At 31.9% G+C, this 13,353-nt stretch overlaps 2 protein-coding genes and 1 pseudogene across 2 annotated transcripts in view; all 3 read left to right on the top strand.

Moving 5' to 3' along the window:
- LOC111631816 overlaps positions 1 to 4,212 on the top strand; it is a 40,687-nt pseudogene extending 36,475 nt beyond the window's left edge.
- Positions 4,213 to 8,985: 4,773 nt separating this feature from the next.
- Positions 8,986 to 9,822, top strand: LOC111631815. The gene has a single exon (XM_023376124.1). The coding sequence runs from the start codon at positions 8,986 to 8,988 to the stop codon at positions 9,820 to 9,822; it is 837 nt and encodes a 278-aa protein (XP_023231892.1).
- A 698-nt stretch (positions 9,823 to 10,520) lies between these two features.
- The window catches only part of LOC111631813, a 69,070-nt gene continuing 66,237 nt past the window's right edge, over positions 10,521 to 13,353 (top strand). The window contains exons 1-2 of the mRNA XM_023376123.1: positions 10,521 to 10,591; positions 10,679 to 11,380. Coding sequence (XP_023231891.1) covers positions 10,681 to 11,380 — 700 coding nt within the window. The 5' untranslated portion in view covers positions 10,521 to 10,591; positions 10,679 to 10,680. The remainder of the gene's footprint in view (positions 10,592 to 10,678; positions 11,381 to 13,353) is intronic.

The raw sequence follows: 13,353 nt of genomic DNA, 5'->3' as shown, positions 1-13,353 counted from the left end.
GAATTTTGAAAAAAACAAATTTGCTGATTAAATACGGACAACCGTTTAACTGAAGTAAAACGGGTTTTCCCCTTGCTATGGATGTCTGCCTAGTTCAGTTCAGCCACATTCCGCTACAGTTCGCCTTTATTATCAGTTCGAAATGGGGTGGTTCCATAATACCCGCAGTGTTCCATAATACCACCTTCTCCTCTACTCGGATTATCTCACAGATAACCTTTTAATGTGAATTATTTATTATACGTTTTATTAAAATTTATTATATACCCTTTAAAGGTTTTTATTATAATTATTATTATTATTTCACGTATGTTATTTAACACGAGGAATGTTTCCTTTGCTTTCCAGAAAGTTTGTAAAATGACGTCAGTGGATATTAAAGAATATCACAAAGTTTATTTTCGTTGACTTTTAATAATTTGATATAAAACATCGATGATTAAGCAGTTTGAAGTAAAGAATTAAATATTTATTTTATTCGCATTAAGACAGAAATGGAAGTGGAAGATTTGAAGATAATTATCGCATAATTTAATGGGAAGCGAAAGTTAAATTAATAAGAAAAGAATAAAATTTTAATCACTATTTTGACTGTTTTACGTGCTTCACGAGCATTATACAACTAGCGACTGTCCATATACACGTAGTGTACTGTACATCAATTTTTCTCTGACAAGAGATAACACGAAAATAATATGTTCCCCCCGCCCTGCAAAGTGTGGGATTACTGGAAGTGTCATACTGGCGAGTTCGACGCGTCCAGTAATCCCATACAGAGTATGTATTTACTTATACAGCCTAAAGACACTCCAATATATGTAAATATATGTTGTGAAATATTAGCTACACCGCTTAATTTACATCGTAATTTGTTAATGGTTAGGTACCCTATTTGTTCAAATTTTCAGAAAGAATACAAAAAAAGTGATTTATTCTGTTGTGAACTTGGTATTTTTAGGTGGCTTAAGATTTAATTCTTCAGAATTTTCTTGCTTATTATTTATCAAAAACTGGAATCAGAATAAACAAATTTTTTGCAATAAAGAATTAATTATTAATGTTTAATCCTTTCTATTTTACATGAAACATGGTCTATAAGCAGATGTTCACGACACCAATGTGTTTCATGGATTTACCATGTTGGTTTCTTAGTTTTAATGTCATGGTGTAGTTTCTTCCTATGTACAGTACGTGCAGTAAGCTGAACGATCCTTCGAGAGAATGCAATGAAATTCTTTTTATAATTTCAAACACAGTAATCACTAAATGAGAAAAATACGCTTAAATATAATTAAAAGCTTTAATTAAATAGATTTTAAAATAAAAAGCTATGTCAATGGTACATATGATACAGTACAACGTTAAATTTTATTTAGTTTTGAAATTAGAGAAGAAATTTAGAGATACTTCTTAAAATAAGAATATATTTAATTTTCAATACTTGCGCATTTTTCCATTACAGAAACTGCAAACAGAAGCATCAGAGCAAACTTTTCTATAAATTAAGGTTATTTCAAGATAAAAGAAAGCATTTCTCTCAAAGTGTATATAAAATTAATCTTCAAAAGAATGTAAACTATTTTCAATGAAAATTCACGAGTGTCAAATAAAATAAATAATTGGCAAAAGTAGAAAATTATATTACACCTTCCAAGTGTGAAAACTATTTTTATAAACATTTATATTAATTAATATTCTCTCCTCTACGGCATTTGATACGAGAATTCAAAGGGGATTTGTCAGATATCTTTCCTAATCAATAAACGCACTTAAATGGGTTTTTCCCGTGTGAATGCGGAGATGCTTCACTCGATATTCTTTTAATGCGAAACTTCGTTTGCAATGGTCACAGGTGAAAGGTTTCCGGAATGAATCTTCCAGTGCTTTCGTAGATAAGAAAATTGAATGTTTTTCCACATAACTGGTAAGAGAACGGCTTTTCCCCTATACGAATCCTCTTACGAAGTTGTAAGTATGAAGATTTCCTCAAGAATGATTTCCTGCCATTTTCACAACATCCGTTATTCTTTTCACATCGATTCGCTGAATCTATAGAAGAATGTTGCAAATACTTCAAGTGTTTCTAGTGACAAGGACACCGAAAAGGGGAATAGAAACAAAGGTAAAAACGCTATTTAAAATATTGAAAGAAAAGTAGTTTAACAGCTTGTAGTACGATTTAACGTAGCAAATCGCTCTTCTTTAAATAATATCTTCCGTTTAATTCAGGTTCCGTTTTAGACAGGTTTTTACTGTTTCTGTATATTATATAGGTGCATATTATATACATACCAGCAGATGAGCCCGGCGTTGCACGGGCGAAAACTAACAACAGCAAAGATTAAGATTATTAGATTATTTTCTACTTCTAACCCTTCTAATATAATATATTATAGTATTTAATATATACCTACAAAGGATATCTTACGTAAAAGTTTATGACACCAAGTGCTCAATTTAACACATTTAAAAATTTTTTAAAATTGCGTACACTAGAGGAATAAAGAATTTCAAAATGACTTAGATTGGTCATTCGTTGCGATAAAATCTTACGTAAGATAACCTTTATAGTTATATATCCGACCTCACCCGCGTTTTTACAGGGTATAAGAATTAGGTTTCCCTTCTTCCGAGGCTAATTAGATAATTTTTAACATGGGTTTAAAAAACGCAAAAACTCGCATTTAATATAGTACAGTAGAAGACGAATTCTTCACGGTAATCATTAAGTTTCTCCCTCTCCTCCGCGAGTGGAATTTCCAAAAATTCCTTCTTTCAGTGCATTCTCATGGCGTACCAAATTTCAACTTTCAACTCCTAACCATTTGGGCTCACGCTTATTATTATTTTCATTACAGTATTATCATCAACTCATCTCTATTATATTATAAGATACTGCATACAAATATATATATAAACGCGATAAACGAATCCATAAGAAAGCAAAAAGTTATGTGCTACTTAATCAAACTTCATTTATCAATTTTATTATATAGGTTTCGACCAATGATGAGCATGCACATTATCTAATCTTACGTTGATTTCTAAACTTCGTTAATGACGTCTATTTCTAATGTTTAACACTCAGTTAAACTTTCTATTTGTGAACGTTGGATATAATTTGGGTGTGAGAAAGCAGTAAGTATAACACTTCATATTAAATGTACTAAATAATTACTCAATGTTAACACTTGTTTAATATAATATGCTATAAATAACTTATAGTAATGGAGAAGATGAAAATGTTTAAGGAAGTGGGTGGAGTGCGTACGTTTACATTTTTCTCTGAAGAATCGTTTTTATCTGGAATAAATTATAAAACAAAACCTAGAGATTTATGTCTCGTTAGTTATCCGAAATGTGGAACAACTTGGATGCATCATATAGTCAACTAAATCCTTCGTAAAGGTCAACCATATGAGGATCCGTTAGATATCCTGTTCGATTGTCCGTTTATACAAGTTGTGGGAAGAGAATATATAGAAATGGCAAAATTGAAGGTCTTGAAAACACATTTACCATTTTTTGCTATTCCTTTTTCTCCAGATTCTAAATATATTTACACTACCAGAAATCCTAGAGATTGCTGCGTTTCTTATTATCATTTCATGAAATTACTTCAATTTTCTGAAGAATTAAGTTTTCAGGAATTTTCTGAGGCATTTCTCCATGGTAAAATATACCATACGGCGATTATTTCGATCACCTTCTCGGGTGGTACGAACATAAAAATGACGACAACGTTCATTTTGTAACATACGAAGATCTGAAGAAAGATACCAAAAGAGAAATATTGAAAATAGCCAAATTCATGGGGAAAGAATACGAGAAAAGTATTTTGAGTGATCCAACAATATTAGAAAATATTATTTATTACAGCAGTTTCGATTATATGAAGGAGAGCGGCAAGAAGAATATTGATGTGTTTTTTCAAAAAGACAAAACGTGGCTAGAAGACAAAAATATACCTCCAGGGATAATGAAATTTCTACAAAATTTAAATTAAACAGGAAAAGATACAAAAGGCGGCACTCTGGTCAGAAAAGGAATTGTTGGCGATTGGAAAAATCACTTTAACGAAGAACAAATACGATTGTTAAATGAAAAAATTGTGGAAAGAACAAAAGACAGTGACGTCATGAATTTATGGAAAGACATTTTTGAAAATAATTAAATATGAAATACAATGACTTTTATTACATTTATAAAATTAATTCCGAAATTCTATTGTAAAGCTTATACCATTAATAATAATAATGTTATAGAATTACAAAAGATTTTTCAAATGAACTTTCTCTTGCAATATAAAATTGCTACTCGCTGTAAATTGTAACTATATTTCATTGAAATTATATCTTATGTAATTTCGAAATAAAATGTACATATTTTTATACACTAAATATTGTATATAAATAATGAAAATTTTTAAATTGAAATGTTCTAAAATATTGATATTTTTTTAATTTACAGAATATTCTTGCATCTAAAATGCATTGATTATAATTATAATATACCAGATCAACTTTATTGTATTTCTGATAATTATTCGTGGTAAATGTGATAAAGTTTATCTATAGTTTATTAAAAAATATACAAACTTAAATATTAATTTAATCAATATTATTACATTAACAAATAAAATTTATCAAAGGTTACGCTTTTATTTCGTATCTGTAACAATGGGTTAATTGTTTACGTTCATACACAGTGGGTGATCGGTTAATTAATAAACATTAAGATTAAGAATGTAAAACGATCGGGAAATCCAGAATCAAGGTTTGAAAGAAACGTGAAGATTTTCCTCTTATATGTGGATGAACCCGCTTTTATTACGTATTATAAAACAATATTGTAATTTTATTTGGGTTGAAGTTAATATTGCAACACTACCCTCAAAGAAATTACAACTAATTCCCTTTTACTCAAAGAACTATCCTGTCCTGTCACTTCGGATCGCCATTTTACGAAAGTGCTTTCTTTGGCCGACACCACGATTGGAGAATTGTTTGTTAAGTTATGGCAACGAAACACTTGGGCGGTCTGCCTAGGCGATGCCTCCGGGAGGTCTTTTTAAGGGAAACGCGTCCCTATTTAGGCGATACAGACGTGGAGAAACTTGATGTGGCAAGATCGTTTGAGTGAAACGCGAATTCACCACTGAACTCCCAGTGTTCGGGGTACCGATCTCTAGGCCAGCGGTGGGCGAACGGGAGAAAAAAAAGGTAAATCAGAAGATGCACTTTTTCACGCTTCTCTTAATGGGCATATCTTGTGAATGATTAAATTCCATATTTAATACTAAGTGGGTTAGTCAAATGATGCAACGAAGCGAACATATATTAACGTTAACCGATTTTTGAATTCATTTCTATAAAAGAAAAAAACAAGTAATGAGTTGCTTAACTTTTCCGGCGACATTTGCTGAAGCCATCCGTTATCATGGAAATGAATTAATAGGATATTTTCTTCTTTATTACCGCAGTAACTACAAATCATATCGCTCGGACAGGTCGTGATAACCACGCACCCGATGGTAGTTGCAAGCCTTAACATCCGAAAGACACGATTTAAAAAATTATTCTCACATTTTACAAGATATTTTTAATTTAATGTGATTCCATGTTATTTTGTGTTTATTTTTACGTGATAAACACAAAGTAATATATTTTAATGTAAACGTAAAAAAACAATCGACTACGTTAATTACTGCAAAAAAGTGCAGAAAAGTTTTCTTCTGCATTTGTTGATAGTAGTTAAATCACAATATCTTAACAAGTAAAACTAATAAAATCCAAAAATAAGATTTAAAAAAAACCAATTTATTTTTTAAGAAAAACTTAAAGTAATTAATAAGTGATTGTTATCAATAACAAATATTAATGTGAAACAATGATGGGTATTTTTTTGTAATAATTAACTAATATAAACAATAAAATAGAGTGGTTGAAATTACGGGATTATCTCAATTTATTCCTTAAATTTAGTAAATATTTATCGGATTTATTAAATTCATTTATATATTCACTCGGTTATCGTATAAAATATAAAAGTTTCGTACTTATTTCCGTTGAAAAATTGAACTTTTACTTGAAAGGATTTCACGTAAAAGGTTCATCTCATTCTCTAAATTTAATAATATGGTTGTCAAGATTTTCCTTTTACTAACAAAAGTTTTACTTACATAAGTCTATGTTTACGCCTTTTTATATCGCACAAAACTGCAAATTATTCTACCGTCACTTGCAGAAACTTGTAAATTATAAAACTTTGAATTGAAGCTGCAAATTTGCTATCCAATCCGAATGCTTAAAAGTACCGGCATAATTGTTTCCGGACCTTCCAAGAATTTTCAAAGTTCTGTAACTTCAAACTATCGCACTTGGTCATACACTCCAGACACGAAACAAAAGATAACTCTCCAAATTTGAAGCACACTTACGACTATTTCCTTGCCACACATCAAGTGGCATTCGATGTTCGTTGTCAAAATTATGGCTACGAAACAAAAGACTTTCCTATTACTTTCTTTACAGAAGAATGGAGCTTCTGAGGTATAGAACATACTGAAGTGCGTCGGTACTCGAACGCTGAACTCCCCCACCGTTAGAAGGGACGTTGCATCAACGATGCTCTGTATCGATGCTTGCCACGCGTTCAGACCACTCGCCGTGTGAATTCTCTTCTGTTGGAGTATCTAAAGAACACGGTTTATGTGCCACCATTAACCACGTCTATGGCAAAGCTCCGGGACCTCATTACGTCTGCAATTACGATCATCCAGCCAATGCGTGAGGAGAACTAGAAATTGCGTAGACATGCGACTAAAAAAGGAACACATATAGAACAGCTTTATTCGTGTAACAAACTACGATTGCTTCTAAATCTTTTCATGAAAATATATTTTGTATACGCTTCGGACGAAATTGTTTTCAGCGGGAATTCCTTTATTGTATAAAGTAGAAGAGCAAATTGAAAAAGTTGAAAAATAGTCACGAATATACGCTAAATTTCCCAGTTATCACCTTGATCTACACTATAATCAATAGAGAGGTTGCGGCCGTCGTTTTCATCGCGAATTGAAACGTAGAGCATGATTCTACTGACGTTCCAAACGCCATCGTCAAACTTTTAGGCTTACATGAAGGCGGCGCTGAACGTCCGACGTACACGTTTTCGCGATGAAAACGTCGGCCGCAACCTGTCTATTAACTGAAATTTTTAAACGACGAGAATAATAGACGGAAAGATAATAACAGATAATGAATGTCGATGGACGTTTCGATTAGCAATAAATAATTACGCGTATTGGATACTAAGAATTATTCAATTGGGAATATGCGATATACACTCGAGATTAAATTATGTTGAGGAAATTACGTAACCTTAGCGAGTGACGTCGATGTTTTTTGACTTTTCCCTTTTGAATGTCAGGTGGAGCCACAAGTTTTTTTTTTTTTTAAATTTGTAACAGCCGACTTAACCGCCAATTTGATTAAATTTGGAAAAGATTCGGGATTCGTGCGTTATAAAAAGGGGAAAATTCAGTTTTTTTTTTAATTAAGAAAGGAAGGAGATTTATTGCAAGGAAGAAAAATGCCGACAACGATAATGTTGAATTTATAAGGTGAGACGAACGTTTCAATTGGAATCTTCGAGTAAATACTTAAACAGATTAAATAATAAGGATATTTTTAAGATTTAATCCGATAAAGCAGTGAAAATATAAACGGGTTCCGTGAAATTAATGAATATTTTATTATATTTATAGAGGGACACAATTTCCTTTATTTCCGTAGCACGTGGAAAAGCTGTACTGAAAGGTTTTCAATTGCTTTTTGTCTGTCGTTAGACGTAAATTGTCTTTCCACTCAAACAAGGCGCATTATTTCTCTTTAATGTTAAGAAAGGAAAATACTTGGACGATTGTATCACTTTATGGATCATTAATATATCTGGTTTATTTTTTAGATTTTCCAGCTCTAAAACGACGAGAGTAACCCGAAAAGTCGTATGTATATTTAAAATTTACCGTATTTTTGACGAGTATAAGTCGCACTTTTTTACTACATTTTGAGGCTCAAAATCATGGTGCGTCTTATACTCGACAGGTAACCATTTTTACAGTGAAATTATTTATAGTAGTGGTTCACTCTAGGGACCACTACTGTGCAGTGATCCGTTAAGCACATGGTCTTTCAACCGAATGGCTAGAGTACCTAGATTATCAGAATAGCGACACACGAGTCATTGCCGCCATGTTCTGTCGGCTGTCATTGTGTGACCTCTGAGTTTACATTAAGAAATGACGATTATTTCAGTTTAATAAAGGTATCGATTTACCCATCCGTCATATTCTTGAATAAAAAAAAACGAATAAAATGCAATCGCCCATTAAAAAAGTTTTTCTAAATTTTCTGTCTCAAAATAGGGATGCGTCTTATACTCGACAGCGACTTATACTCGTCAAAATACGGTATATGTCTAATAATATAAAAGTCTGTCAGATTTCTTTTAATTAAGTAATTAATAATAAAAGTGAAAGTTTTATTATACAATGTTTGATATTTACGTTTTTTCTTGTAAGATATACTTCGGAGGAGTCCAACGTTTCCTCCGAAGAATTAAGGGTGAAATCTGAAAGTTTCGAAGAAAGAAGTGAACATTTACTACTGAAAAAATGGATTTCAAAATCGGAAAAACTTTCCTTGTGATAAATTTATCGAGAAAAATGTCTTTGTAAACAAACCTTGAACAATTTTTGTCGGGACCGAAAGAATCGAAGAAATTGTTATAAACGGTTCTTTTCTGTATTTTACGATAAATCAGTGTTTTGAAATTGCATTCAATTTAGATTAAATATAGATTTATTTTATAATATATAGCCAATAAGTCGAACATCTATTTATTTTGTGGTTCTATTTATTGATTTATGTTCNTGGGAAATGTGGTGTCCAGTTTGGGGATGGCCACTTTCTAACTGATCTAATGTTTGCCGACGACAGTGCCGTCTTCGCTGACAACGATGTAGTGGCCACAGATACGCTTTATGATATAGCCACTATCGCTCAGTCATATGGTCTTAAAATAAATGTGGACAAAACCAAAGTGCTTACAACGGATGGATCGCGGGCAACTGTTTACCTTAATGGAGTCCAAATTGAGCAGGTACAAGAGTTTAAATACCTTGGGTCACTGATCAAGGAGAAGAAAGTGGCATCGTCAAATGAAACTCATGCCCGTATTGGACAGGCAGCCCATGCATTTGCCTCACTCAAATGGTTTGTATGGAGAAAGAATAACATTTCTTTGATGACCAAGATCCGCCTGTTCCGTACACTAGTCATACCGATCCTTCTCTATGGGTCAGAAACTTGTACCTTGCTTAAGACAGACTTGGACAAACTTGAGACCTTTCAATTGAAATGCTTGAGACAGATTCTTGGTATCTCCCTTTGGGATCGCATCACCAACAATGCCATCCGGACCAGATGCCAACAGCAGCCATCTGTTAAGACACAAATTCAACAGCGACGGCTGAGATGGTTTGGCCATGTGTGCCGAATGGATATCAACCGAATTCCGCACCAACTGCTCTTCCGACAGCGACCTACTCTGTGGAAAATCCAACACTCCGCACCTAAGAAAACATGGACCAAACATGTTGAGGAGGACCTCAAGAATCAACGGCTTGATCTGAACCAGGCAAAATTGGCGGCCATGGATCGAGGGCATTGGAGGGGCATTGTGGAGAAAGCTCGACTTCCTGCGGCACCCACAGCAGCATACTGGTTGCGCGGACACCCGCAACCAAATGCCAGCTAGGGACAAAAGAAGAAGAAAAGAATTAAGAAACAAATAAGCTTCGTTAGAAGAAGTAAAATGATGACAGTCATATTTGAATAGCAAATGACAGAGAAGTTTTGATTTACCTTTTGAATCGTTGAATGCAAGGTTATGACGGAAAATACTCGGAGGTTGACATCACATTATTGTTTGTTTAGTAAAAGGAAACACCTGTGTGTATGGGCACGCAACAAAAAACATTACAATTATAAATATTAATTCCAACAAAATAAAATAATGTTCATAATACAGCGCATAGTATAAGCATGTTAAGTAACACATTTTATTGTATTTTTTGTTTTACATATATATATTACAAAGTATGAAAAACATGCAGAAAAAAGTAATTTGCCACATAAAACTCCCATAAAAATCAATAGCTCAATTAGTTATACATTTGTATTCATTGCGTAATGTATACGTTATCTTAAAATTTAAATACGATGAGACTAGAATTATTATTGTTATCAACTTATGTCTAATATATTATAAGATACTACATACAGATATATATATATATATATATATATAAACACAATAAACGAATCCATAAGAAGGCAAAAGGTTATGTGCTACGTAATCAAATTCGTTTATCAATTATATTATATAGCTTTCAACCAATGATGAGCATGCACGTTATCTAATCTTACGTTGATTTCTAAACTTCGTTAATGACGACAATTTCTAATGTTTAACACTTAAACTTTCTATTTGTCAACGTTGGATATAATTTGGGTGTGAGAAAGCAGTAAGTACAATACTTTATATTAAATGTACTAAATAATTATTCAATGTTAATACTTGTTTAATATAATATGCTATAACCAACTTATAGTAATGGAGAAGATGAAAATGTTTAAGGAAGTTGGTGGAATACGTACGTTTACATTTAACTCTGAAGGATCTGTTTTATCTGGAATGAATTATAAAGCGAAACCTGGAGATTTATTTCTCGTTAGTTATCCGAAATGTGGAACAACTTGGATGCATCATATAGTCAACTTAATTTTTCTTAAAGGTCAACCATCCGAGGATCCGTTAGATTTCCTGTTAAGTTGTCCATATTTAGAAGTTGTGGGAGGAGAATACATAGAAATGGCAAAACCGAAAGCAATGAAAACACATTTACCATTTTCTGCTATTCCTTTTTCTCCAGAATCTAAATACATTTACATTACCAGAAATCCTAGAGATTGCTGCGTTTCTTACTATCATTTTATGAAATTACTTCCATTTCCCCAGAAAGAATTAAGTTTTCAAGAATTTTTTGAGGCATTTCTCCAAGGTAATTTAGAAGGAGGCGATTATTTCGATCACCTTCTCGGATGGTACAAACATAAAAATGACGACAACGTTCATTTTGTAACATACGAAGATCTGAAGAAAGATACCAAGGGAGAAATATTGAAAATAGCCAAATTTATGGGAGAAGAATACGAAAAAAGTATTTTGAATGATCCAACAATATTAGAAAATATTATTCATTACAGCAGTTTCGATTATATGAAGGAGAGCGGCAAGAAGNCGAAATTCTATTGTAAAGCTTATACCATTAATAATAATAATGTTATAGAATTACAAAAGATTTTTCAAATGAACTTTCTCTTGCAATATAAAATTGCTACTCGCTGTAAATTGTAACTATATTTCATTGAAATTATATCTTATGTAATTTCGAAATAAAATGTACATATTTTTATACACTAAATATTGTATATAAATAATGAAAATTTTTAAATTGAAATGTTCTAAAATATTGATATTTTTTTAATTTACAGAATATTCTTGCATCTAAAATGCATTGATTATAATTATAATATACCAGATCAACTTTATTGTATTTGTGATAAATATTTGTGGTAAACGTGATAATGTCTATCTATAGATTATTAAAATATATATATATATATTGAAATATTAATTTCATCAATATTACCAAATACAATTTATCAAAGGTTAGGCTTTTATTTCGTATTTGTAACAATGGGTTAATTCTTTACGTTCATATACAACGGGTGATCGGTTTGGAGAAAGTGGCTACTATTTTGGCATTACACACGTGGAGAAAACCCGGAAAACTCCGCGTGTCCAGCTCGTACTAGTGAGGCGCGAACCCACGACCGAACTCCCAGTATTTAGGGTGCCGAAAACCGCTTGGCCACCGATGGGCGAACGGGAGAGACGAAGGTAAATCAGAAGGTGCACTTTTTTACGCTTCTCGCAATGGGCATATCTTGTAAATGATTAAACTCCATCGTATTTAATACTAAGTGAATTTGTCAAATGATACAAAGAAGCAACATATATCAACGTTAACCGACCTTTGAATTCATTTCTATAAAAGAAAATAAACAAGTAACGAGTTGCTTAACTTTTCCTGCGACATTTGTTGGCGCCATCTGTTATCATACTTTATTTTTAATAGTTTTATATTTTTAACTATTATAAAATGTCAAAAAGCTTAATTTTGAGGGTAGAAACGGGTTTAATAGGAAGAAAAGTATTTTTTATCATTTTTAGAAATTGAACTAATTAACGAAGAAAGCCATTGATTTGAAACAAAGCTTGATTGAGTAAATGGAATAAAAATTTACTGAGAATTTAATGTAATTTATTATACCTGTTTGTTTTATATTCGGTACAAAGGTACTTGTACTAATAAATACATCATATACATAAAAGCTCATTTAAAAGATTAGCTTTATTAATTGTAAAATACACAAAACCATACAAAATGATAACATAATTATTAAATTATTTTCGTGTAAATTTAATACAATTCATCGATAATATTACTCAGATTATCTCACAGATAACCTTTTAATGTCAGTTATTTATTATACGTTTTATTAAAATTTATTATATACCCTTTAAAGGTTTTTATTATAATTATTTTTAAATATCATTCCATAAATTCATTACGTCGTCGTTTTTCGTTTTTTCGGCAATTCTTTCGTCCAGTAGCTTTATTTGCAGAATAAACATAAAGTAAATTTATAAAATAATAGAAATCTTAAAAAAATAACTTTAAAAGTATCCAACATATTAATAATAATACAATCGTTAAATGTGCTTTAATTCGTCGATATTCGCGGTGAGAGCCTATTGAATCTAATGACGGAAGTGGCCAATCAAATGCCCGATAGTATTGTACAGTACATACTACGACACTAGTGACATGTTATTTTGTGTTTACTTTTACATAATAAACACAAAGTAATTTATTTTAATGTAAACGTAAAAAAACAATCGAATACGTTAATTACTGCAAAAAAGTGCAGAAAAGAATAATAGACGGAAAGATAATAACAGGTAATAAATGTTGATGGACGTCTTGATTAGCAATAAATAATTACGCGTATTGGATACTAAGAATTATTCAATTGGGAATATGCAATATACACTCGAGATTAAATTATGTTGAGGAAATTACGTAACCTTAGCGAGTGATATCGATGTTTGTTAACTTTTCCATTTCGAATGTCAGGTGGAGCCACAAGTGTTTTTTAA

Source organism: Centruroides sculpturatus, unplaced genomic scaffold (assembly GCF_000671375.1).
Source record: "Centruroides sculpturatus isolate CEXI.00-Female unplaced genomic scaffold, Cexi_2.0 scaffold180, whole genome shotgun sequence".
NCBI lineage: Eukaryota > Metazoa > Arthropoda > Arachnida > Scorpiones > Buthidae > Centruroides > Centruroides sculpturatus.
Note: the sequence above shows the minus strand (reverse complement) of the source record. Positions and strands in the feature narration are given on the sequence as shown.

Bases quoted from the DNA above. Each gene is read 5' to 3' on its own strand.
- LOC111631815 (XM_023376124.1), top strand. From the start codon at position 8,986: ATGTTTGCCGACGACAGTGCCGTCTTCGCTGACAACGATGTAGTGGCC.